General features: G+C 34.9%; 1 protein-coding gene across 5 annotated transcripts in view; it reads left to right on the top strand.

The window, feature by feature from the left end:
- The window catches only part of SLC7A11 (solute carrier family 7 member 11), a 131687-nt gene that overhangs the window by 25900 nt on the left and 83450 nt on the right, over positions 1 to 22337 (top strand). For all 5 annotated transcript variants that reach the window (XR_007457911.1, XM_049631188.1, XM_049631187.1 and 2 more), the window contains exon 6: positions 3156 to 3200. Coding sequence is in view for 4 of the 5 variants with exons in the window: in XM_049631188.1 (XP_049487145.1) it covers positions 3156 to 3200 (45 nt within the window). In the remaining variant the exon portion in view is untranslated. The remainder of the gene's footprint in view (positions 1 to 3155; positions 3201 to 22337) is intronic.

The raw sequence follows: 22337 nt of genomic DNA, 5'->3' as shown, positions 1-22337 counted from the left end.
TGTGTGTGTGTGTGTGTGTGTGTGTGTGTGTGTGTTTTGTTTCATTTTGGGGGAATTTTTTTTTCTTTTTTTCCCCTGCATGTTCTTCCTGTATTTCCCATTGCTTTGGCCTTATAACAAACACATGAAATCCCTCAGAGTGCATATTCCAGATATAAGTATTGATTGTTACTTGCCTTCCTGGTATAACTACAGCCTCTATTTTTAGAAACTTACTCTCCAGTCATTAAAAAATATCCTTGGCTGCTAACTTTTTAGATCACCTTTATTGCTACTATTCTGTCAGCTATTCAAATGTTTCTACTTAAGACACAGTCCTTAAAATATTAGATGTCTTCACCTTGTTAAAAGATAAACTGAAGCGTATTAAAATTTTTAAGACTTTATTTGAGCAAAAATCAATTTGAATCAGGCAGCATTTAATCTAGCAGATAGAATGGAGCTCAGAGGAACTGTACAAAATGAAAGACTTTTATAGGCAGAAGGGAGCAGGAACAAAGAAGTTAGTGTAGGCAAAAAAGCAGTTGGTTTTTGCAAGGTTACTTTCATTTAAACGATGGCAGAGATCTATCAGGCAGATTACCTAACTAGTACTAATCAAGTGATTCCTGAGTGGCTGGTTTAAAGTTCCGTTACTGGGAGAGTTGAAACTATAATTGCCTTGGTTTGGTGTTGTGGAGCTTAGCATAAGTGACTCCATTTGGAGCTTATTGTCTAGTGTTTAACAACCATGAACATCAACTTTCTACTTGTAAATTTAGATGGGTTTTTATAAAGATGGGATAAGACAGGTTTTCTCATTCTTGTTTTAAGCTATGACATACTTGATATTAAAGTCTGTTGGGCTAATATTCTAGCCATTTGGTTTTAGGTTATAGAAAATTCACACTTATAGACCCAAGCTTCTGTGTACCTATATTAATAGCTATTTTATCTTCCATGGAATAAGAGAATAGAAAAGTGTTTTGAAAATATGACTTTTTTTATTTTGTGGAAATGCCCTAAATGTATGAAATGAAGAAGAGAAATGTCTTTGTCTTCATATGTTTAGCTCTCCCATTATGATCTCTTAGCTTTCCCATCTTCGCAATCAAATTACCTACATATGCTTGTTTGAGGATGGAGTCTGCCTTGGTCATACATCTTAGAACCTTGAAAAAGAACTATAAGGGCTTAAAAGAGTGTCCAGCAATCCCTTTAGATTGGAAAAAGAAGTCAAGGTTGCAAGGTGGTAGACATTTCTGGGTGGGGTGAGTAGAGTCACAAAGTCAAGGAAAGGAATCTGAATTTCTTTCTCTAGGGCCATAACTTTAGGGGGATATTTGTAATCCTATCAAACTTGAAAGTGAACTATTTTGTGCCTAGAATACTTTTTGTCATGTAAGGGACCCAGAAAAGCGTTCAGGACTTGGGAAAAGTGTCCAAAATGTTCTGCTGTTTAGTTATCCACTTATAGTGTAATGACTGTATGTCTAAAAATGCAACTTCATAGTCTTGTGACTTGAGGTATCTGGATAGGCACATACCAGAAAACAGTGAATTGAAAGGAAGAAGTGAAGATTAAGAATCTATTATCTTTGATCCCGTTGTCAGTTCCTACTTGCCCTTGTGTGCAAGTATGAAGCCATGAACTCTAAAACTGAGAAATGCTATTGTCACACTTCTATTGTCCTATAAGCTTTGATTGACCTGCCACCACTACTAAAATCTGGATTCCTGAAGCCTAAGGCCATCTGGTACTTAAAGTCTGTTCTCACTACCCCTGACACACTTTAGAGCTGCAAAATACTAAACTGTGGCTTCCACCCCTGTGCTTGTGTGCTATACTCAGTCTGGAATGTTCTTACACCACTTCACTAGGGCTAGACGTTAAGCATTTTTGAGGACTCAACTTGGGTGATGGCTTCTCTAGAAAATCTTCCCTGACTTGCCAGTCTGGGTTAGACCTTGCCTCTGGCTCCCATGGTACACTGTGCACACTCCAGCACTGGCTCCTATGCTACATTGCACAAGTCTATGCTCCACTGTATATACTATGAGGTCCTTGAGGAGAATTAGTGTGGATTTTCCACTTTGTTGTCCCTAGTGGCTGACACGTGATAATCTCCTATATTGCTGGGAATGCAAAAATGGAAAAAAATAGTTTGACTCTAAACATACATCCACTTGTTGACTCAGTGATTATATTCTGAGTATTTGCCAAACAGAAATGATTGCCTGGTCCCCAAAAGAACATGCATAGGCATATTTATGGTATCTATTCATAATAGCTATATATTGGAAGTAATCCAAAACCATCAACAGTAGAATGTATAGTGTAACAGTACAATAGAACACATCAATAAAAATAATGAATTATTGTTACATACAACAGCATGGGTGAGGCTCATGAAAATAAAGCTCAGGAAAAAAAAGCCAGACACAAAATAATAAATATTGTATAATAGTTATACAGGCAAATATTAGTCTAGTGTGATGAAACAAAAAAACTTAGCAATGGTGATAAAAGTCAGAATAATGGTTGCCTTTACAAGAGAATGAAAGAGATGATATTGACTAGAAAAGGTGATAAGGAAACCTTCTAGGGTTCTAGGAACGTTTTATCTCTTGATCTTTTTGTTGGTTCCATGGGTATATAAATATGTAAAAATTCACCAAATTATAGATTAAGATTTATGCACTTAAATATTCATATGTTATACCTCTGTAAAAATATTAAAAAATAAAAAATAACTGGGGAAGCCTGGGTGGCCCAGTTGGTTAAGCACCTGATTCTTCTTGATTTTGACTCAGGTCATGATCTCACGATCGTGAGATTGAGTCCTATGTCAGACTCCATGCTTAGTGTGGAGCCTGTTTGGGATTCTCTTTCCCTTTCTCCCTCTGCCCCTCCCCCACGTGCTCTCTCTCTCTCTCTCAAAATAAATAAACATTTAAAAAACAAAAAATAAAAAAAATAAGAAAAATAAGAAATATGGCTTAATAGAAAAATGATTTGTTGGGGCTTTTGAGTATTGGAGATTTTCATCTCACAATAATTATTTGTTTATAATTTTTTATAATTCTGAGTTTGATTGTAGATATTTAAAACTTGAAACTTTGGTTTATAGTCATAAAATATATTGGTAATTTATAATTCGTTTATATCTTTTTAGGTTTTATCTCAACTTTGTTACGGAAGAAGTAGAAAATCCTGAGAAGTAAGTGGCCATATTTATTCTGAAATATTTATGAGGAATAAAATGTAAGATTATAGAGTTGAAAAAGTACACCTAAAGAAGATCCTTAGTGTGGGCTAATTAACTTTATCATCATCATCATTATCATTATCATCATCATTTTCTCAGGGAGATAAAATTTTATTTGACTTTGTTACAGATTATATGTAAACAACTTTATTGTATATTCCACATTCAACACTAAATTATCTGATAACCTGAAGATATAAAGTTATCATATAGTTATGTTTTAGATAACCAATTTCATAAAAGTCTACATATGTTACGTATGTTAACGTATGATAAGTCATACAAATGTTCTGTAAGACATGAGCTCCAAAAATGGATTATTTCTAGTAATTCATGTGAGTTTTTTCATAACTATTCTATTAAAGAGAATAATGCAGTTAATGAACAATTAGTTATGAAAGCCTAGAAGTGACTGTAGAATATTATAAGAACTTACAAATTTTAGTAGCTAGATGATTGCTTTTACTTTTTGTTCCTAGGTAATACTTTTGGTGATTAGGTAATTTGATGATGATCTATATAATATTCCTAAAATGAATTATTTTTAATTCAGGACTTAGACAAATGAATTTTGTGATTTGCATACAAACGCTTGACTTTATACAGCAAAACAGCATAATCTATGGGCAGAAGAGGGAAATTTTAAGAAGTACAATGTAAGATATGGACAGAATTATAAAGTAATTTAATTCATCTGACATTGATTTTACACCTACCCTATTTCAACCATTGTGGTAGAAATTTCTTACATGACGATAAAACTTATATTTAAGATTTTATGGTCTAGTCACTTAGTCAAATGTGTAAACAAATGAAAGTAACATAGTATGATGCCATCATAGATTATTTACTCATCTGACAGAGAGTAAAGGAGGAAACACTTAACTCTGTCTAGGGGGATATACCTATACCGAGTCTCAAATGATAAACAGGTATTTTTCAGGGGAGAAAAAAAAACAGGAAAGAATGAGAGAGAGAGAGAGAGAGAGAGAGAGAGAAAGGGGAAAGGGAGAAAGACTTCTGAGAAACAAAACATGTACAAAGATGAGTCAGTATAAAATTGCCTAGACATCAGAGACGAGGCTCAAGTGTTCACCATTCACTTTAAGGTAGACTGAGAAATCCTGGGACTATGTCTGTCTGTCAGGAGATGGTAAGCCAGTTAGATCTGGCGAAGTACCACGTCAGAATTTTGAACACGCACACCAGCAACTAAGGTTGAAATGACATCTTATACCATCTGATTCAACCGTTACACAAGTCAATATGTAATTTAAACATGTGAAAAGTTTATTTTATTGAGAAATATGAGAAATTTATGATAGTACTTTCATATTTAGAACTGGAATTGTGGTACAGTACACGCATTTACCGGGAACTAGTATCTTCTAGCATTCCTTTGAAATGATAAGCCACTTTCTGGCTCTAAATCTATTGATGACACAGATAAATAGGTTGCCCTGTTTTTACTATTTTTGAGAAGTGTGTAAATGGTAACACAGAGAAAAGGCTGTTCTTACTAGATTTTATATATGTAAAATATTTATTGGAGTTCCATTGCAAAGAAGAGATTACTACGGTTTATGTCTTTTAAGTTTAAAGGCATTTTAAAGAGTCTAGTTACTAAAAACTAGTATTAGAGAATATTTCTTATGTAAAAAAAAGGCAAACTGTAGGTTTGTGGATGTGACCTATAATGTAACATTTATTGTATGGTACATCGATGGCATAGAGATAGCTCATGTTCTCCTGTAATGGTATTTAACGGTTTAAATATAGGTCTATTTGCTGTGTATACACTACTCTTGTGTATATTGAATATATTTTAAACCTATTTATGCCATAATTACCCTGATCTGAACTTCTGATGTATTCTACAAGAATAGTATGCTTTTCAAGATTCTCTCTTTCTTTCTTAAGGGTCTTATTTTCACACATTGATAATGTCTGTGATTATGTACAACTACTAAAGAACAGTGATGTATGCATTCAGTGGTTTTTTGTTGTTGCAAAGAAGTTTCCTCATCTCGAAAAGTGAGAATAATTGTAGCGCTTACCTCATTGGGTTGTGGCGATGAGTTAATACGTATAAAGTACTTAGTTTAGGGACTGTACTTTTTAATCACTACATAATTGGTTGTTGTTACTATAATTATATTTCCTGATTGTAAGAACAACATAAAATGTTACTCACATAAGAGTATTTCCTAAGCAACAATATCCTAGCCAATTCTCTTCAGTGTTTTTGAAAGAAAAATGAAAAGTATTTCACACCTGTTGAAGCCTGTTCTATAAACTTTCAGCACTGAAATTGAATATGTATTTTATGATCTCTCCTATTCTTATGTACAGATTTCATATAACATTTTATATTTAGAGAAAATAAGACGTTTATAATAATTTAAAAGTAGCTATCAAAACTGATTTAGACTGATTATTATCACTGGTTATACCAGATGAAATGTTTTCATTTTCTGGAAATTATGATTTTGCCAACTTCATTAAATATTCCTAGAATACTTTTAATTTGATATTTTAAGGTCTCAAACTAAGGAACTTCTCCGGAGAAATTAAGTAAGAATCTGTGGAATTTGGGATCGAGATAATTAATAATTGCTAATACTTAAGGTGAAGAAGGAAACCTCTGGTACCTTTTTGTTCTGTTATACAAGGTACTCAAATATTCAGTTTTTGTCTGAATGATTCTGTGTAAAATTTAGCTAACAAATTTATTTTCTCAAAGTCAGAATATGAGAAATCCACAAAATCCCCTTAATGAAAAGTAAAGATTAAATTTGTACTGTGTATTTATCAAACCAAAGAAGTTCAAGCTTTTAAGCAACGTATTCAGTGTCTTAATTTTAAAAAATAACATTTCTCTATAAGGTTGGCAATCAGTCCAGGTCTTTTAAAACTAAATCTTATTTTTTAAACACAAGGAATGATTTGGGAAGTATTTATGGTTGAACATAGAGAACAGATGGTAAAATTATGTGAACCTCATCCAGATGTGTAATTTGTATTATTTTGTAGGTAGATACAGCTCCAAAATGTATTTAGTTACAAGGGAGAGTAATTAGAATTCCATCTCCTTTGTGACATGCCAAGATAAATGTGTTTCCCAATCAGTCACGGGTGCATGTGTCCAGGTGTGCTGCAACGTGTAACTTTCTGGCAGCTGGTGAAATGAATCATCAGCTGAACATACAACACCTTTTACTATCCTTCTCCACCTAGGCAATAAAATTTTGCTACAATTGTGCCCTAATAGAAAAAGTGATCATTAATTTAGATCACTGAAAATAACAATGTGATTTCAAATATATAGACTGTAGAATGAGGTTTCATGATCACAATGGACTGCCCTTTACATATACTTTAATTTCAGTGGCGATTTTTTCAGATTACCTAACATCACTCTATGGAGTCATTTCTGAACTGCTATTATGAGAATGACTTATAGAACAGCTCCCTAAGTGTTATCACAAGTGAGAGGTAAACTGAGAGATTCATGGAATCAAAATAACTAGCTCATGACTTCTTTCTTCTGTTAGGTCTCAGTTCCTCTTTAAAGCTTTTAAAGCACTAATCCTAAAAATTGGGGCAAAATCCCTGCTATATGATTACATTTATAAAGTTAAAAATGTTGCCGGTGTCCTTTTATAATGTTTTCTTCTCTAAGAGTGGCTTTGGATCTATGGGAGTAGCAATCTTTTAAGAGGCATTTAACATATTTATGTAAAATGACAGTAATTATCACTGAAACTTTTGTAATAATATAAAAATATTACATTTAAAAATTATCTATAGCATGGTGGCTGACTCTCTAAGAGTAAAAATAGTATTTTGCGGAGTTGGAATGTCCAAAGTTTGGATCATGAAGGTGATAGAATCCCAAAGAATCTCTGAAATTTAAAATGCCCCCCCAAGAAATGAAATGGGTAGTAGTAATGATTGGTAATGTGTACATTTGTTTTTAAAAACCAGTGTTTTTATTTGCAAATATAATGAGTTTTGCCTTATGACATTATTTGTGTGGCGACAGTGCAATCTATCATTGTTCACAAAGTTACACAGTGCAAAGAACATATCATTGAGATGTATAATGTTTGTAATCCTGCCCTTCAATTGATAAATCATGTCTTGTGTTGATGAAAGCCAAGAAATGAATTGCTCTTCTTTGACCTTGGGGGTCTGAGATTAGTCAGTTTGTCTATTAGACTTGTTCCAGTGTTCTTCTCACTTCATTTATTCCTTCTGTCTTGAAGAGTTGGAAATAGTAGACTTGGTGAAAGTCAGTAAAGCTTGATATCATCAGTCATTTTTGAAGAACAGGCTATCAGCATGGTCTGAATAATCAACTTTAATAGAAGGTTTAAATAATCAGAGTGTCATGTTTAATTAATACTTTGCCTGCTTTCAATTTATATTAATTGATGCCTGAAAGTCATTGCACCTTGTACCAACGATAACTTGGAAGAGAAACTTGGCTTGGGAAAAATGCCCAAAGACCTTTAAGGCAGTGTAATTGATCAGACTGATTCATAAATGGTCGATAATCACGTAATTTATATTCAGTTCAAATGTTGCCATTCTAAATTCTTAGTATATATGTTTTTATTCCTATTGACTTGTATTAAGCCAGTGTAAAGGCACTTATTAATAATATCATACTGTTTTATCAGGCCCATTGCTTATAGGACATGTAAAACTGGTAACCTGATTAAAAAAACACGGCAAAGCAAAACAATCTAAAAATCTTGTCCCAATGTGCTATAGCTAATTGCATGACAAAACATTAAAGGTTGATTTGAGGTCTTTTATTTTGCATTTTTGGCATTTTAAGGATGCAGTTTTCTGTTAGAGGCAAATTTCATCTTTATATGCTTTATAGCTTTCTAACAGTTGCTAGAAAATAGCATATAATGTCTTGACTGTGTATGTGTAGATTATAGTAATGTTATGATTTTTTATTACAAAGCAAGGTTCTCTGCATTCTTAGACCATTTCTAGAGTTTATTTTACAAATACTCAAGTGATATATGTTCTTAAGGTATATAAACTAATTTCCCAGAAAATTACCTCACTGTAAATAAAGGCATTTAGAAAAATCTGGACTAGTAAGCAGAATTAATTTGTAAAAGTATTTGCTGGAGGAATCTCTCAAAAATGATTCATTCATTTTATGCTAATTGAGTTAATACATAAATTGAATTTATACCCAACTTAACAAAGATTTCTTTGGCAAAATGAGGCAGCACTTTATTAATAACAATAAGGAATTGTTAGAATTATCTTAATATGTGACAGTGCTTCTCTTTAATCATTGATAATTGATACCTAAGTTAAGCTCATTCAGTTCTGTGCATTTCTTCTGGAAATACATGTAAAAAGTTTTGTGAATCCATTTTTCAATATATTTCAAAATATGTGTACAATTATACTGGTTGAGCAACTGAGGCAGTTGGTCGGTATCTGGCCAGACGTCACAGAGAAGAGATGGTTCTGTGTTCAGAGAACAAGGTTACCAAGTTACTCTTCCTTGCCCTTGCTCAGTCTAAAAATTTCTCACTGATGGGACATGTAGTTGATATTCCCTAGGATCGAAATTCTTGCATTTCTCAGTTTCACATATGTCTTTATTAAGGATGCTAACCCCATTGTGTGGCCAAAAAATTTGAAGGTCAATGCTTTTGATTGTTTTACATCCTTTCATAGTACTTGTATCTAAATTTGAATTTGAATTTTATTGGAGCTTATATTTTGAGTTTAGAATCATGAACTCATGTTTTAGGTACAATAACAGCGGCTGTCTTAATTTTACTTTATGTTTCTGTTTCCTTTCATTATTTACAAAATAAGAGACCACAAATGGTATAATGAGTAGAATCAAAGAATTTGAGAATTAGAGGGGACCTTGAATACTATGTAATCTAGCTTTCCACCAGATGCATGAATGTCTTCTATAATATCTTTAAACAGATGTAATTCATATAACATAAAATGACAAACTGACTATAACTTCCCTGAGCTGGGCTACAATTATTTTTAACTTTCACATGTTGATTAGGAACCTGCTAATTTCTATGACCATTTTAAGGTTTGATGAATGTTGGTTGGGTGGCATAAATAGAGTAGGGCAAATGTTCTGACTATAATAGGTACAACCCAGATGAGAAATTGAATGACATTAAGTCAGAGGTTACAGAGTTAGAATCCTTTTATCTGAAAGGAACTACTTTTGCAATCAGAAGTAAACGTCAGTCATTACATTGTCTCCTGTTTTTGAGTTCACACTTTAGCGACTCCCCTCATCCATATTCTCATTTATGGAAATCAGCTACTTTTCTCTGTGCCTGGATTTGAATATTAATGTTTGTACCCATAAAGTGGCTCATAAATACCTTTTACATTCTGGGTTATACTTGGTGAAAAACTTCTTAGACCACTAATATCTAGTCTGTGGCCTGCTGCTTGGCATTCATTCAGATACAACGTTGTTTAAGATCCTCACAAAAATAGAATACCCCGTGTTGTTCCTTAGGCACAGAGACAGTATGCATCCAGGCCATTATATCTGCACTGGCCAAACACAAGAATGGTTTTGTTAATTTTGTTCTAGTCATTATCAAACATTGACTCAGTTTATCGATCTACTCAGGAAAATGAGCAACTTTTGAATTTGTATAGGCACAAGCTAAAACAGTATTGCCAATGTAAACATCTAAAATGAGTCAAATGAAGTCGAGACTTTCCAATAAAGAAAGATTTCCTTCACTTTTATGAACTGTGGAAATATTTACTTACTGAGTCTTTGAAAAGAGTACTCATTTAGAAAATCAAAATTCTAATACTGTCTCCTCTTAACTAGCTGCTTGACCTTGGGCAGGCCTCCACGTTGCTTCTGAATCTTTGTTTACCAGTTTTAAATAGAGGGTGATAATCCCCATATTAAAGTTCTCATGGGGTTGCGAGGATAAAATATGTGAAATTCAAAAATGTTAATGAGTTCGGCAAGTAATACACAAATGCCATCTGCAACCAACACCCATATTCTTGAAAGATTACAATATTCATAATTTTTGAAAAAAAATGAGAGGATTAGCATAATTGTTTTATGAACAGGGGTGCCTCTTCTACACACATGACCTATTAATCAGCTTGAAAAGTTGTTCTGCATCATCAGCAAAGAACCCAATCATTAGTAGTTAAAAGGTTCAAAAGATGATGAGAACTGCTTTTTATTTAGTAGTCTCTGATCTCCCTTAGGTGGCAATATGCTCACTCATCATAATCAGAATATATTTCTTGGCAGAATTTTTTTTCCTTCGAAACCAAATATTTGTATGCCCACACCCACACTGTCACCGTCACACTGCTGGCTGATGGTGCAGATATAATGGATGGACTATTTGTACTTCCACTGCAGCGACTTATTTTTAGGTTCACGATCTTACCAAGAAACTCCTTTATGAAATCTGCCAAAGAAGGTTTTGACCTGAGTGGCTGGTGTCATGTATTTAAATTTTTATTTTTATTTCCGGCAAAGAAGCTATGGGATTGTTCTAAAACAGGAGAACACAGGTGTTAGTTTGTGTCCCCCCCCATATGTTTTTTTTTTTAAGATTTATGTCTAATTTAAAAATGCACAGCCTTCATTAAAAATATAAACAGTGTTTGTTGTCTGAGTGATAGATGGATTACAAGGTAGCACTTCAGATTATTTTTAATAAGATGATGTATTTTATTTCCATTTCTCAGTTGAGAAAGTTAAAGCTTTGAGAAGTGAAGTAACTTTTCATGGCCCTGTAATTAGTACATGAGAAGATTAGGATTATAATCCATGTTTGATATAATGTGATACAATGCATGGATTGTTTGGCTTCCGAGCTCATACTCTTTCCAGCATGTCAACTAGTCTCTTTGAGAGGCAAAGCAGAAGTGACCCATGGGTGTACAAAGTGTTGTAATGACTAAGAAAGTAACTTTGCTGTGGAAGGGGAAGTTGGAAGAAGAGTAAGATTTACAAAGGTAGAATAGAGAAATAAAACTATTTCAACAGGGGATGGGCATACACAAAGCCATGGTTTCAAGGAATAATGTGTAGACTGCTCTAGCTAAAGAAAAGATTGTAAAGAAGAGAAGAAGGCAAAATGGCGGTACGATGTGGATGCTGGTATGGGATGAGCCTCCATTAGAAGAATTTTGGACCTGATCCAGTAGCCAATGGGATGTGGTGAGTGGTGGTATGGTACAAGTTTTTGGTCTATGAAGTTGTGTTTAGGGAAGATGAACCTGATGGCAGTTTCAGTGGATTTTCCTTTTTTTGACATATGTACAGTTTAAGGAGAGTTATAATCCAAAAGGTCACATTTAAGTCTTGTTTTATGTTTATTTTCAATAAAAGCAAATGTCTGTGAAAAGTTAATTGCTTCCTGGACATAACCCATTATTACAGTCAGACATGGTGGCAAATCATGTGATAGAATTTTCTGGCAAATAGCATCATAATGGCCACATTGTCCCAGCTCAAAGATATGAACTAAACTGCTTAGAGAACATGGATGAGTCAACGTGGTGTTCATATACTCTTGAAAAAATAGAGTTGTCTTCTTTTTTTTTCTTTTAATGAAAAAGATCGGATCATTTATTCTCTATGCCAGAGGAAGAACAATTGAAATCAAGTTAAATGAGAAGAAAGTTCATTTTCAGATAAAATTATATTCAAAAGTATGGAAACAAGAGAATTGCATTAGGCATTGGAAATCCCAAAATAGAGAAAAAAAGAACTTACCATTTAGCCGTGATTCTATAGATACTGAGGTGGAAAAATGAGGCAGACCAAGTTTGCCTAAGTTTGCTTCTAATTCTATATTTTGGTTCTACATTTAAGTCAGTGAATATATACGAACCAATGTGGGGCATCATGTACTGTGTTATGGTCTGTGTTATTGGCGAGGGATGTCACATGCTAGGGAGATAAAGGAAACCCTTTCTTAAATTTTAAGGTCAGATAGAATCCTAAGTCAAATTTGGAAATATTTCAAACAAGATGTGCAAAAACCTGACTTTCACATATTAGGTATTCGAGGGAAGGGTGGGTTAAGGAGGAGAGGGAAATAGCAATGCCATTACAGGAGAAGATTTGGGCTGGGAACCAACAAGCACAGTGAGATTCACGTTGGTGTTGTGGAAAGAGCTCTGTACCTGGAGTCTAGTGACTAAAGTTCTAGTTCTGGTTCTAGAGTTATGTAATTTTGTGATCATAGCTATATTATTTATCCTCTCTGAGCCTCTGACTTCTCAGCTATGGAAAAAGAATGGTAGAGGATCAAATTATCAAATGTGTGTGATGATGAATCCTGACTTTTGTTTATTGTTCTTTATAATATGTGCCTAGAAGGTATAAAATGGTCTATAAACTTGTGTGCTGCAGGTTGTTGTTAGTACTAGTCTTTTTCTATGTGTTTCTTATTTGTCTCAAGAGTCTAGATATATATTATGAGGGAATTGCCTATGTAAAGAGGTATCTTCTCTGATAGGTCTATTACTTTAAGCATTAGACATTTCCAACAGTCCAGATGGATTTATTTATTCATAATAATAAATATTTTATGTTGCCTACCTAAGGAGAAAAAAGAGGGAGAGGGAGAGGAAAGGAGGAAAGAGAAAGAGAGAGAGAAAGAGAAAGGGGGAGAGAGAGATTTGTGATAACTTTAAAATATAGATATTCATTGCTTTAGCCATCTGTTAAATGGATATTCTAATGCTTACCTTGTAGAGTTTTTATGAGAATTAGAAATAATATACCGATGCTTCTGACAATACTTTGCTCAGTGAGGACACTTATTTAATGATAAACCATTTACTTCTTATTTTTGTTATGAAACATGTCATTGGCTCATTTGTAATCAAAGAGGGATTATCAGATCAGGATTTGTGAATTTGGCCAAACTGTTTGTTTGTTTGTTTCTTTCTTTCTTTCTTTTTCTTTCTTTCTTTCTTTTGCACTAGTTAAATGTTGGGTTTGAAATCCATCATTATAAGGTAAAAGACACCCTTGTTTGAAATACTTTGCCACGGGAATCACAAATTCTCTCAGTCTCAGAGTTAGGCATTTCTAATCTCTCATACTGGAGGTTGTTTTTCAAAAACATATAGTGCTTTGTTGGTTTTCTAAGGAGACATGCTCATAGCTTTTAATGGTCAGATGGTTTACCCGGATAACTGTTTACTACTGTGTCATTTTCTCATTTGTCCCTTTTCTCATTTTCTCTCTCTCTCTCTTTCTCTCTTTTAAAGTTAGATGTGTGGAACAGATAGGGAGAGCTATCTGTGGCAAAAGCTTGATAATAATCAATACTAAAGCATAATAGTTGAGAATGCAGTGATTAAATACCATGGCCACTGTTTCATATAGTGAGATATACAATATTACAGGGAAGATAATTTATGAAATTAAGTCTGTGGCATAGCACTCAGATATTTCATAATATGTAAAACTAAAGCTTTTGACATATATTCATTTATCACAAAATAAGAGAGACTAAAGATTATAAAGCATGACTTTGTGAGCAGTCATTTCTAGAGCCTCGTTGGTTGCCTCATCACACAGCTTTATATAGACCCCTCATATCTCACTTCCTCCAAAGTATCTCTCCTGTTGGCCTTTCATGATGTCACCTTTTTATTTTTCCCTGACATTCTACTGTCATGGTCATTCTTTTAGGGGTAGATAGCAAGGGATGCGAAGATGTCTCAAAATTTCCAAGTTGTTTCAGTTTTCACGTTACCTGTGTGCACATAATAACTAGTTCTCCACTCGTTTCCCTTCTTCCATTCACATGCTGGCATGGCTGGCCTAGTTTATTAGACTAACTCACTGTTACAATTAAAAACACAGTGAACTTGACCTTGAGAAAATATATCACAAAGGCCTGGGATTTTTGAATCGGGAGGAAAGTAGCCATCAAATTTCCTATCCCTTTCATTGTAAAGAAAAAGAGTTGAAGCCAGAGAGATGGATTAATTTGTCTGTGTTTACATTTGTTTATATTTAAAATACTGATCCCTTTCTAGTCCTCTTTTCAAACATTTAGCCTTGTTGACTACAGATCTAAGAGTGATGGATATGGCAAGATTGTAGCCTCAAAATTAGCTGGGGGAAGAATGTAATCATTAGGAGTGACCTGTATGTTATTTGAGAATGGAACAAAACTGCCTTTTAAAATGTATAAAAGCATTAACATTTGCCTGCATTCGACTTTCTAAAGCTGTTTTTCAAACACGTAATGAAAGGGGTCCTAGGCTAGCTGAATTAAATAATCTATTCCAGGTCGTTTATTGAAGGTCATTTGGTTACAAGATTAAAACAGAAACTTTATGACTAGGAAATGCTGAAATGTTAGGATCCTGTAGGGAAATAGCTACTTTTTATTTTCTCTAACATTTTTACAGATAAAACTGATTCTTAAAATAGTTCTGATATCTCTTTGGGGGGAACAATATTTAATTTTTCTGTATTGATATTGTCAAACAATCAAAATCTCACTTCCCATATTCTGGCCTGAGGCAAGCAAAAGAGAAATTGATATAGAAGACACGATTAACTTCATTTTGAGCCAGAAAATGACAAAAGAAATGAGTGAGATAGATAGCAAGAGGAGATCATGATTCGAAAAAGCTGTTTTGTAGCTGCTCAGGGTCTGGTGGAAGAAAGGTTAAATGTATTTTAAATGTATGTAAGTGTTTAGCTATTCGATCCTCCTAATGTCACGGCCTCTGGCCAAGGAGAGTCGATCAGTGGCAAATGCTGAGAGAAGACAGCTGCAGATTGAACTCAGCAACATCCCTCCCTGGTACACGGAGCCCTTTGTCTTTTTGGGCTACAACCTGAACTCTGAACTGCAGTGAGAGAGACAGCTTCAGCCTCGATATGTAGGTGCTTTCAAACCATCAAGTTTATGATGCAAGTCTGACCAGGCAGGGCCAGAGTTTCCTGTTCTTCAAAAGACAGGCTACTTCTGCTCCCGGTGTTGCTGTTTCTAAGGCATCTCCCTGCACAGTTCCCTCACCTCTTGGCCCGGCCTTCCCAGCTCCACATCTCCCATCCAAGAGGCAGCCCAGAGCACGGGACATCCTGACTATCTTGTTCTCATATTTCTCCTAACAGACAACATCTTGTCCCATTTTTAAGTGTATAGGATACAAATTTCCACCTAGCAGTTACGGTCAGGTGATCCATTTAATCAAGTAATTGAAAGGAAGCTTCTTTCTATGTATCCTGTACCCTATTAGAAAAATTAAAACTTTATGATTTTCATAGTATTTTTTCATAATGGTGTGTGGTCTTTCTTCATTTTAATAATAAATAATAGTTAAATTTTAAAATACCAAAAATTATGTGGAAGAAAAGTAAAACCACCTATTAGGTCATGATTACATAAAATAAAAACACTTGTTACTCTGATGTTTTGCTTCCCCTCCCCCCGTGCGTGTATGTGCGTGTGTTTGTTCCACGCACGTCTGTATTGCATTATATTACTTGGGATAAATGCACATATGCATTTTTCTTTGTAACTTTGGCATTACATTATAGATTTATGTGTTTGTTTACTGTCTGTTTCCCCTATGGGGGTCAGGGGGTTTACTGACACAGGACTCCATCTGTGTCATTCACTGTTGTATCCCCCGCAGCTCGATGGCACCATGAAGTCTGTCTGCCTCTAGATTTGCTCAGCTTTAGCTCTTTGTTTTTTTAGGTTTATTATTTATTTTTGAGACAGAGAGAGAGAGAGAGAGAGAGAGTGAGTTGGGGAGGGGCAGAGAGAGAGGGAGAAAGGATCCCAAACAGGCTCCACGCTGGTCAGCTTAGAGCCCGTCAAAGGGCTCCATGTCACGAACCATGATGCTTAACTGACGGAAGCACCCAGGCACCCCAAGTTTTTTGCACTTATTATTCATCTAGACCTATACTGCTTTTTTTCACTTAATGTCATTTCATTGGATTTTCCTAGATCTCTAACATCCTTGTAAACGCCATTTTTAATGGTGGTATAATATCTCATTGGGTAGGTATACCAACAATTACTCATGTTTCTGGGAGCATTAAAATGCTTCCAATTTCTTTTAGGGTGAAAGTGATGTATTATGCATTTAATATAGAAATCTTTTTGTATATTCAATTATTTTTTTAAGAAGATTGCTGAAAGGGAAGTACTATGTCAAAGGTGATGGACTCTCAAAAAAGTCTCTTTTTGTGTTGCCAAGTTGCTTTCCAAATTGGGTACATCCGTTTCCTCACTCAACAGCAATAGTTAAGAACACTTAATTAGCATTGACTATAATTTACAAAAATCTTTGTTAATTGAAAAGCAAAAGTGATAGCTCATTGTTTTAAATTACATTTTTTAAATCACATATAAGGCTTAATACTTGTCCCAAGTTTAGTAGCTGTATGTGATTGACATTTTGAGGCATGAATATTTGTAATTCAACAGAATTCTTTTTTTTTTTTAATTTTTTAATGTTTATTTTATTTTTGAGAGAGAGAGAGTGAGAGAGAGACAGAGTATGAGCCAGGGAGGGACAGAGAGGGAGACACAGAGTCTGAAACAGACTCCAGGCTCTGAGCTGTCAGCACAGAGCCCAATGCGGGGCTTGAACTCCCAAACTGTGAGATCATGACCTGAGACAAAGTCGGATGCTTAACTGACTAAGCCACTCAGGAGCCCCAACAGAATTCTTTATATATTATGGGTACTAATTGCTTATTATATTGATTGCAAAATTTGGCCTCAGTTTTTCATGTAACTAAATTTTCTTTATGATTTAGCTTATAGAACTTTGAATTTATATGTACTAATTTAATAAGTTAGTATTTATATTGATTACATTTAAATATGAGTTTTTTAATATTTCTGTATATTGGTTTGATATCATAAATCTTTATTCAGCCCTGGATCATTTAAATATCACTCATATTTTCTGTTTGTTTGTTTCTTCTTTTTGACATTAAGCCTTTTAACTTATCTGGAATGGATTTCTTTAGCATGACATAATGAATGTAGGCTTTTAATCACCCCCCCCCGCAACCAGCCAGTTTTCCAATATCCTAGCATTTACTGAATAGTCCTATCACCCCTTAGTTTATGATATTTACTTACTTAGTTTATAATACTTATAAAGTATGACAATTGTTATATATTGTTTTTACATTATATACTGTTGTATTTCAAAGTGATCTATTCTGTTGTACTTGTCTTTCTATTGATACATCAGCCAATTACTATACAATTTTTACTGAAAGTTTTAATATTGTTATCTGGACAGAAAGATGGCCTTAATTATTACTTTTTTTTCTCTGAACAAATTAATATAAATAATAAATTCCCTGAATAAATTAGTATAACATATTTATACGGAGGTGGCTTTTCATGAATATGAGGAAAAACTGTATCATTCTTAGAAATTTAAAGTTCATAATTTTCAAATTATCTTGGTAGCATTATTTTACAATATAATTTGCCCTAAATAAAATTATTCTACATGTATGGTTAAATCCTTTATAGTCCCAAAATTTCCTTCCCTGTATCCTATAGTTAATTATTAATTTGTTTTCTTCTTTCAGATTTTGAAAATACTAACTAATTAAAGTAACCTACAAGGCATCTGCCAGTGATATGAGTCTTACTTTTCCCCTTTTGGCCTTTCTTTTTTAATCCCTGTACTCTACTAACAGAGTACTTTTTATAATGATTTTCTGTTTTCCAGAATATTTTTTAACTGAATACCAAATACCAAAATATTAATGGAAATATCAGTGGAAACATGAAAAAACCCATTTCCTTGTGATCCTTATAATTGCTGAAACTTCCCTATATGGGATTAAATATGGATGAAGTTAATTATTTTATATATCTCCAACTAGTTGAATTTATATTCCTGAGAAGAAATCCCTTACCACATAGGTTATGAACATGGTAATAAACACAGTTCCTAAGCAAACATACATGAAAAAGAATAAGATACTTTTTTTTCCCCTTGACATCTTTCTTACCTTTGGACCAAATACCTGTTGGAAAATATTTGAATCATATTTTTATGCATCTTTTAGATGTTTACTACTTTTTTTGCAGGATGAGAATGGCAATGTTGGATTATTTAATTACTAGCCTTTGTTTTCTCGTGCTGGTTTCCATTCCTTTGGTATATTCTAAATTTATGCATAAAATTCAACACAAAAATACACTTGTGTTGCTCTCTCAAATGTAACAGTCAACCAGGAAGCTCAGTGTTCTGACCAGAAGTATGAGCTGACTGCTCTAATATATTTAGAAATGAGTCTTCCTTGAACTCCTCTCCCTTCCTCATTGACATCATTTCAGCCTGTGTTTCATTTCTATTGGCTGCTTTGTCTAGATTGTGAGGCCTGATCCCTCCCATGGTTCAAACACCCTGTTTGTTTGTATTGCTGACGCCCCACTGATGGCTGCCAGAAGATTGTGCCGTGCTGTGTTTGTGTTTTATGGGGAAATGTTCATGTGTGGCTGCTGTGTTTGATATTAAATCTGAGATGAACTTCAGGAGGTTTCCTGCTTTTTATTAAAAATGATTTTGGCTAGGGGCTGTGTTATCCTGTTCATAAATCAGGTGAACTCAGAGATTTAATAATTTAGAATTCTCATGAGGGTTTGGTAGAATAAATATTTCTTTTCTGTGTTAAAGCTGCCTCTTAACATTTTTTCCCCCTTTTTTCTCTTCATGGCTTGATTTATTAATTTTTTTCAAGTCTTCTTTTGGGAGGATTGTGCAGTTTTGGTCTCATGGCTGTGAAAACAAGGTAAAAGAAAGAGTCAAGATGATAACATAGTTTGGTTGAAGTAATTTAAATTTATAAGTTTTATGAGTCCTCCCATCACTATTGTAAACAAACTTCTATTCAAAAAATTTCTTAAATCCCAAGTTGTATCTTCCAAAATACTTATCTTCTCTCACTGTTTTTTTGTTTTTTTTTTATTTTTTTTTTATTTTTTTTTAATTTTTTTTTTTTAACGTTTTATTTATTTTTGAGACAGAGAGAGACAGAGCATGAACGGGGCAGGGGCAGAGAGAGAGGGAGACACAGAATCGGAAGCAGGCTCCAGGCTCTGAGCCATCAGCCCAGAGCCCGACGCGGGGCTCGAACTCACGGACCGTGAGACCGTGACCTGAGCTGAAGTCGGACGCTTAACCGACTGCGCCACCCAGGCGCCCCACTTCTCTCACTGTTTTAATGAACCACATGTCTTAGAAATAAAAGATTGATAAAAAGCAAAAAGAAATAAAAACAAAAAACAAAACAAAACAACAACAACAACAACAACAACAACAACAAAACCCAGAAACCAAGGAGGCCAGGAACTCTCTCCCTATGTGGTTACAAGCTACACAAAAAGCAGAGGTATCTTTGAGGATGATGAACAGTCCTGGCAACAGCTCTAAAAAATGTTTGCACTAGATATTTAGAGGCAATACTTTGAGGACACTTTGTAATGCTCAGTGAATGGCCTCCATTTCTTTGTAGGATTTGGTGTATTATGAATGCATAAAGATATTGAAAAAACTATTAGGAGTTAGAAGACGTTTTGTTTTGTTTTTCTTCATATTGAAAATGATAGGGAATGGGTAGTTCTGGCATTGGGGGAGGCATACTTAGAAAAAGGAGGGAAGATTTCTCTGAGGGGGAGACTTGATATGAGTCTAACTGACAGGAAGGAGGCAACCATGTTAAGAATGGGAGATGGGGAGTCCTCTGTGTCTTCTTGTTTGAATTTTAGATTCCATCCATGAGAGAATAAACTTTTTGTTGTGGTTGATGTCGTTATCCCTGTACTTACAATGTCTGGCATAAAGAAGATATTTGATAAACATTGATGAAATGAATGAAGTCTTTATAAAGAGCTTGATGGATGCAAATGACAATATTGCTACAAACGTCCTCCTAAAATTCAGATGGTTTTTAAAACTATGTTCGCAATGAAGTTTGGATAAAAGCTGAGGCATAAAATATAGTGATTTGCAAAGACATTCCATGAGTGTCTAGGATAATATGACCTTGTAATGTGGCCTTCCAGAGGTCTGACCTGATCCACAGATACCATTTTAGGATCTGGAAGAATGGACGGACCACTTTTCCTTTAAATGATCTTTTGTAATGATCAATTTTTTCAGCCAGGCTGACACTTTGAAGTTTTAATGATGGAAGGTGCTTTGATGTGCTGGTATTCCTGGTTGAGAATAGAATCATAATCTTCAGTGTTCAGGAGAAGAGATTGTAAGGTCAGCATCCTATTTCTTCCTCTGAATGACAGAACAAGGCAAAGGCAGGCATTTCCTTAGAATGCTCTGGTACATGAGTTCCACTGAGTTTTTAAAGTGTTCTGTTAAACAATCTCTATGGATTAGCTTTATTTGCCAAAGTGGTTGAATAATGAACTTTCAAGTAAAATGGACTTTAGACTCTATTAACTCAATACCCTCTTTAACTGTTAAGGAAGTTTAAACCTTGAGAGATCCAGTGATCTCTTGAGTCCCTTGCTATAGTGACTGGAATGTGACTAGACTCCACCTTAGGATTGGAGTCCAGAAAAATTTTCAAAATTCTATGAAGTTAAAACAAAATCAAAGGTAAAACTCCAGAGAAAAGATGTTGCTAAAAGAAAATTTACACCTGGGATGGTATGTATAATTTTTTTCTTGGTTGTAGGTATTTGGGGAATAGGGCCAAGAGAGAAATTATGAAGGAGAGGGTGGGTAAATGTCAGGATGACTTTAATTTTCCTAGTCCCTCAGTCACTGCCCAGTGTATCTGACTTGAAAAAATTATCCCTAGTGAGAGGTTTGCCTATGAATGCTTGTAGTCTAAGAAAAGGCGCTAGTAAATATAAACTAAAGCACAAAAGCTTGTTGTTGGAGGGGATTAACTTTTGAGCAGAAAGATAAAAGATCATGAAATTTCCATTTCTGCTGAGCGTATGAATCTTTGTGAATAGACAGCCTGCGGAGAGGAGAGGGAGGGCTTGCGGGCGATTCTGCCGTTCTGTGGACCTCTGTGACCTCTTCAGGGAGCTATGAACAGTTCCAGTCTGGTGTCTTCATCACCACTTTCTTGACGGTGGCATATTCTCTCTCTCAGCGGGCGAGCCACTTAGCCCCTCAACCCTACTTCTTCTCATCCTTGCCTCTCCCTACTGCTCTATCAGGTTGTTGTGTCATGTTCTCTGTGGCCCTACCATGTGGATTTGCCGCTTACTAAAGCCAGGCCATAGCTATTGGCTCCTCTAAGAATTTTTCCTTCGGGACACCGGGGTGGCTCAGTCGGTTAAACGTCTGACTCTTGATTTTGGCTCAGGTCATGATCTCATGGTTCGTGGGATCGAGCCCCGTGTGGGGCTCTGTGCTGATAGTGTGGAGCCTGCTTGGGATTTTTTCTCTCTCTCCTCTCTCTCTCTCCCTCAAAATAAATAAATAAACTTAATTTTTTAAAAAAAGATTTTCCCTCAATCACCCTAAGAATATAAATAGGGACTTGTTGCAGTAAAAAAAATTATTTTCAACTTTATAGGGTCGAATATATATACACATACCTATATAATCAGTCGCATATGGCTCCTTTATGAAACCAATTCATATATTTTCAAAACTGTACTTTAAGAAGCCAGTATTGGATCCAAAATATTGATCCAAAGACATAATTTGACTTGTAGAGTGTAGAGCAGTGATGTTAAAACTATTTGAAAGCCTCTGTTGTGTGGCAGAATATCAGTGCATAAAGTAAGTAAAAGAGGACTGATCTGGTTGAAGCGAGTGAGACTAGGGGGGGCGTCTGTAATCTTACCAGTTGTCCAGTATCTGTTCTGACTCCCAGAACACCTAACTGGAAACTCAGTTATCTACCTGACCAGCAGATATCAAAGTGAAATTATTACTAATAATTAGATTTGTCACTGTTGGTCGGAAATGTTGCAGACAATTTTTGGTGTAGGTGCAGTAGTTTTTCGTCATGGTTGAACGTCTCCAGGTTTACCTGTTCCATTTCTTATCGTGTGA

The sequence above is a fragment of the Panthera uncia genome, chromosome B1 (genome assembly GCF_023721935.1).
Source record: "Panthera uncia isolate 11264 chromosome B1, Puncia_PCG_1.0, whole genome shotgun sequence".
In the NCBI taxonomy this organism is placed as follows: domain Eukaryota; kingdom Metazoa; phylum Chordata; class Mammalia; order Carnivora; family Felidae; genus Panthera; species Panthera uncia.
Note: the sequence above shows the minus strand (reverse complement) of the source record. Positions and strands in the feature narration are given on the sequence as shown.